The sequence below is a fragment of the Ascidiella aspersa genome, chromosome 1 (genome assembly GCF_963924565.1).
Source record: "Ascidiella aspersa chromosome 1, kaAscAspe10.2, whole genome shotgun sequence".
NCBI lineage: Eukaryota > Metazoa > Chordata > Ascidiacea > Phlebobranchia > Ascidiidae > Ascidiella > Ascidiella aspersa.
Window position 1 is genome coordinate 12,790,113 of NC_139447.1, and position 6,000 is coordinate 12,796,112.

Consider the following 6,000-nt stretch of genomic DNA (forward strand, 5'->3'; position numbering starts at 1 on the left):
TCTAAATTTAAAGAGTAATAAAGAGAAATAAAAGCATCTGCTGGAAATCTGTAAAACCATAGTATTAAGACCAACGACATAATACAGCCAAATGCGCAGTAATATCCAGTACCGTACAGCATAAGATCAAAATCGTCTGAATAAGAACTAAATCTGTCGGAATAAGGTCTAAATTCATCGGAATAAGGTCTAAATTCATCGGAATAAAGCCTAAATTCATTGGAATTAGTCCTAAATTCATCGGAATAAAGATGAAGTTCATCGAAATAAGGACTAAATTCATTGAAATATGTCTTAAATTCATCGGAATAAGTCCTAAATTCTTCGGAATAAGTCCTAAATTTATCGGAAGAAGACCTAAATGGCCATAATAACGTCAGAACCTGTGGGTAGAGGGTATGGGACGATCGGGGGCCATCGGCCGTTTTTGGTGCCAATGTTTGGACGCCATAGTCTGACCGGCGCCGGCAGGGCGCTGCTGTTTTGGCAACGGATTTTTGGTCCTGTTTGTGGTTATTGGTGGAGTTAGAAAATGGGTTAGTGCTGAAATTATTAGGGAAGTTAGTGATGTACTTAGGGGTTATTTAAAGTGTTGTTTAGGCCTGATTCTGACCTTGTAGGTCTTATTCCGACAGATTTATGACTTATTCCGATTTACAATTAGGTATAGTCCTATTTTGGCCTTGTTCCGAATTGTGTTTTATTCTGACGTTGGTGTTGTTCTTATCTCGGTCCTATGGCTGGAGTCCTATAGACCAGTGATTGTTAATCTTCTTTTAGCCGCGCCCCCCTTTAAAAATTTTCCAATGCCTTGCGCCTCCCTACGAAAAGCAATTCGGCATTTTGAATATAATATCACTGAGACAACTTGAAAATAGTGAAATGTCTTGTCGGTCAAAAAAAAATAAATTAAGTTTAATTTGGTTGAATTGGTGCTAGCTGTAAATTCAGGAGGCTTTGTGCGTTGGGCACACAACAAATTGCTCGTGCTCGACAGGAGCTGATTTTGACAAACGTGTTGTGAGGGCATTTATTCCACAGTTGTAAGGCTGTGATGTCGAGCGCAAATAAAAATGTCAAAGCGCAAAAATTAAACATGGCGTTATTGATTTTCAACAGGTGTGACGACAAACAATACGACGTCAATATTGCAAAAACATTATATAGAATATGGATGAAAAAGGTCGACCGGTGGACGACTTTTATCGTTTATCTACAAGTTAGTAAAATTGTAATTAATAAGGGCTTCGATGATATGAAAATATGCAATGGCACTTGAAGAGACTTTGGTCTTAAACGTAGTCAACAAAAGCAGAATACACAACATTCGCGCGGAGCGGTTTTAATGTTAAAGTTGGCAAAACAGCGTTTGTATAGCGGTGTAAGAGTGGTGTAAAACCCAAACAAAACCATTAGAATCATTAAAATATTAACTTAGAGCTTACGACCCCCTAAGAATTGCTTGTAGCCCCCCTAAGGGGGCGTGCCTCCGGTTAAGAACCGCTGCTATAGACTAACTAGATAAGTTTCTGTAAGAAATAAAAACAAAGCCTACCATACAGTAACACTGCTTGTAAGCTAGGCCTACAAAATTTACACCTTTGCTTTATTATTGGGCCTTTTTAGATGCTAGGTTCTGTTGCCATTTTTTTGGCGCAATTGTTTGCAATATTAATCAAGAAGGTAGGGCTGGTAGGGCAATTTGTTGGAAAACCGTTTAGTGGCTACAGTAATTTTTTGGAAATAAATACAACGTCTCGCCAAAGTCTTGTTAAAAGTATAAGCAACTAACTCGAAATGCGGAAAAAAAGGACATTTGTACATTTTTGAGCGTCCTCGGAGGACCATTCAGTTTTCTTGAAAAAAGAGGACAAATCCTCCTAAAAGAGGAAATATGGTAGGCCTAGACTAGATCAAAGTACACTTTAGTCAAATGACAGACATAAGGGAAAAAGAACAACAAAGCAAAACGCATGATTGCACTTGGTGAAGGAAACATAGGTGTATATTCTTCTTTGCAACAGAGTAATTTAAAAAAACAGTTTTTAAATTGCATTATATGCTTTAACTAATAAAAAAACATAAAATCGAGTTGATCGTTCAACACTCAAATGCTAAAAGAAGTTAAAAATTGCTTGAAATCAAGGACCTTGCCGCCGACTGTATCATCAACACTTGAAATGCCAAGAATTTGATCAACCTGAAATGAAAACCAGTAACGATTAGGAGAAACTAAGTTACACTGAACAACTTTAAAACAAATTGGCACATCGTTAACTAATTTTATCACAAACTTTTCAAAATGACTTAACAAGTTACATAAAATCGAATCAGTGAAAACTTGAAAATGATTCTGAATAGTTTCAAAGAATCTTTTCATGTTTTTTTTACACTGTACAGAATATGCACGATGTTGTCACAGGTGAAGAAACATCTTACTTGTTAAATTTTTAGGCAGTTTTTGGCAAATCTCTATTAATAAATCAAAAACATTTTTTTAGTAAGTTCTTCTAAGGTTGGGGTTTTTGTAACCTGTTTACTAACTATTTTCTTTAACCAAAACCAATGAAATTTGGTTCCCCAAAAATACCACAATTAAATTTGGGCCAATAAGTTGGATAAAGCTGGTATAGCTTAGCCTAGCAAAATCATAAAACGTTTGGAAGTACACAAAGTTTATTTGAAATAATTTTGACTTTTTCTGCCAAGTCAAAAAAAAAATCGCCCCAGGTATAACCGCTTTTTTTGATGGACATTTTCTTTAACTTTTGCTAAGTTAAAAAAATGAGTAAAACATAAGTAAAAGGCTTGTGGAGTACACGGGTAACATTACATGTAGAACATGTAACATGTAAATTCAAACTGCCTTCCTGCTTCTACCTTTTCTGCAGAAAGCATCCATTTTCCCATGATTTCTTGCATGTCAGGTTGAAATCCAACACCTTTTCTCAAGTATCTATCATGCACTGGGCAAGATCGCAAAACATACATGGAAAAGCTGAATGCACAGAGCAGAAAAACAAACTTGTCTGAAAAGGAATATATTAATATTTTTGTTTTATTCAATTGTAATATCGTGTGTAGTAAAATAGGCCTATCCATTTAACAGAAATACTATTTACAGCAATATTACTGATTGCTTTACATTTATATGGAATATCAAGTGTATAGGAAACAAAAATATCAGTCGATATATACTTACCAGCCCTTACATCAACTTTGAGTGAATTGTTTTGTTCAGTAATATTAAATAAATTCTTTGTTTCATTGGATTTGACAATTTGAACAGAAAACGGATTATAACTTTCATTGCCATAGTTAACACTTTCATGGTTTGTTGTAATTACAGGCATTTTTTGAATGAGACCTCTTTTTGTACAGTTGTCAAAATAATCATTTGTTTGAGCTATTTCAGACTCAGTGACAATAGCAACATCCTTCCCAATAGACTGAAGAACACCAATCAGACAGCAAACAGCTAAATAAAAATTTTAAAAATGTATAAAATAGAGAAAAATATATAAAGATATTTTCTAAAATATTTTTTTTCTTAAATTTATTTATTTGATCAATTATTTATTTATTCAATATTAATACGTCATATGCCCACAAAATTTGTTTAAAAAATGTTTAAAATCAGAAAAAAATACTGTTAGTTTTAAGTGTTAAAATACATTTACACACACACATGGGGTTTTTAATTAAAATCTGCTTACCAATACAAGACAACTGTTCGTCATTTTGAATGCCGGAAAGGGAGTGGATTTTCAACACAGCTTTACTACAATGTGAAAGTGCCAATGGAATCTTTAAAAAAACACCTGGGTCACAAATGCTTTGACCATCAGCCAATTTGTCAAACATCTCTTTAATGCTATTAGCAGATTGCTGGGATAACACAGAAAACATTTGAGGATTTTTTGAAATCTTTACCACCTCACATAATTCCACTGGTTCTTGCATTTTAATATCTATTTTGTCAAGAGGAACATCAGTGATGAACATACAGCCTGGTGCATGAGTAAATGCAAGACTTGGCTTTGCATACTTTATTGCCTCAAAAACAGTGACACCACAGCACCAAAAGACTGGCACAAACCCATCCTTTATTTCAGTTGTTTCTCCAAAGTCTGTTTTGAGAACATCAGCAATACCAATCTCACCTAGACAAAACTAAAGGTAAAATAATATAACACCACCAGTGGTGAATAACCAACTTCTATTGAATATTTAAATTCTATTTGCTAATATTTAAATAAATTAAGTTACAATGATAACTAGGGCATCAACAGATAGAGGTACTGCTGTAAAACAAAAATATGCAGAAAAAAAAGAATTTTTTTTGTTAAGTTGTGCAATAAGGTCAAATTTATAAATTTAAAATTTGACCAACACACAGGATTTGTTTATTATATAAAAAGAACAAATGCTACCTGCATTTCCAAACTGAATAGGTGCACCATGGGCAGTTGGCACAAGATTGGTAAGTGAAGCAGCAAGTGACAAGTTCTTCTCTGCAACAGGAATCATACTCACAACCATTTTGCCACCAAATGGTCCACTTGACAAGCATTCCACATTGCTCACAAACATTGAAGTATTGTGTAAGAGCAGTTCGGGATACACCACGTCATGGTCCAGAAGTAACTGGGTAAATGAAAAGCTACACCCAATGTAGAATGTGACCATATCCGACCAATCATAATCTAAAAATAAATACAATTTTTGTAAATAAATGAAGATAGTCAGTACATGGTTTAAGCAGGTCAAATAATGTAATAAGAAGCACAAACAATCAAGTAAGAATTTTTTCTGTGTTACACATGCCCATTTATTAATGTTAAAATATTTTGCACTATTGTCTCTGTTTCTATAGATTAATGGACTGAAAATTATATCACATAAAAATTATTTCAAGTATCAAAGCATAGTGAAATAAGAAATTGCTCACCTATTAAAGCATCTTCCTTCTTTTCAACCTTGCCATTAATTAACTTGATATACCAAGGGGTTTCACATCTTACATCAGATTGTCTGCATAAAGGAGGTGCAGAATATTCACCAACTTCACTTTCATACAAAACAGGACATGGGCCAGAATTACGTTTCGCAAACTCAGCAAAATCTTTGGCAAATGTTTTTGGTAAAATTGCAAGATTGGCTTGCATAAATCCTGGAAAAGCAAAACTATTGTTTAACATTTATTGACATGACCCATACAGCAATAATTAACGCACCTGAACTACAGTCGCGAGTTGGCTTGCGTTTCAGGTCGCCGCTTTTGATTAGTAAGCGAATTTCTTCAGGTGATTGCGCAGTAAAATTCATACTTTATTCATATATAGTTCCTTTTTCCTATTGTTAAAAGACACATGGAATGACAAAAAGTCAATCTGTGCATTGAGACGGACTAAAAACCTTATCATACATGCACGAAACAAACGTGCACATTGTTGTGATACGTGCACGGTTCAGTGCACATTGTGCACTTGCGATATTTGCACTAAATCTGCATCTAATGTGCACCTCACGTGAATTTAATGTGCTCTTAATGTGCATGTGCACCGAAAGTGGCTAAATAGGTGCACACTTTGATTTCCGTGATCACTATTTCCACCGCTTGGGATGGAAAGGCGCTATTTGTCTGGCAGCCGATTATTATCGAACTTAAAAACAGACAGACATGCAGATGTAGGATTTGTACTTGCGAAATTCTTACCAGAAGATATACAATTGAAAGAAAAACGGTCTCCGTGGATAAGGACCGCGCAATTCTCGCCAGATTTTTTGTTACTTAAAATTGTATAAGAAATTCTGCAACATATATTTACAAACGCGAAAGGCAATATTTGAATGTAAAATCGCAATGCTATGGCATGCCTCCTCAGATAATCTCACCTGCAGGCAGGGCTGCCACTCCTTGGGATTTTTCCCAAGATCTTGGGATTTCAGCCTAGACCTTGGGATCTGGGGATATCTGTTCCATATCTTGGGAATTTT

At 35.0% G+C, this 6,000-nt stretch overlaps 1 protein-coding gene across 2 annotated transcripts; it reads right to left on the bottom strand.

The window, feature by feature from the left end:
- Positions 1-2,005: 2,005 nt before the first annotated feature.
- Positions 2,006-5,420, bottom strand: LOC146167589 (uncharacterized). Of its 2 annotated transcripts, none has more exons than XM_083389346.1 (7): positions 5,238-5,420; positions 4,952-5,173; positions 4,434-4,706; positions 3,717-4,163; positions 3,203-3,478; positions 2,881-3,029; positions 2,006-2,200 (listed from the first exon to the last, which is right to left on the bottom strand). In XM_083389346.1, the coding sequence occupies exons 1-7, from the start codon at positions 5,326-5,328 to the stop codon at positions 2,108-2,110; spliced, it is 1,551 nt and encodes a 516-aa protein (XP_083245472.1). In that variant the 5' UTR covers positions 5,329-5,420; the 3' UTR covers positions 2,006-2,107. The 2 variants fall into 2 exon arrangements, with proteins under 2 accessions (XP_083245472.1, XP_083245473.1); XM_083389347.1 differs by having other exon boundaries at positions 4,952-5,187; positions 5,238-5,368.
- Positions 5,421-6,000: the final 580 nt, after the last annotated feature.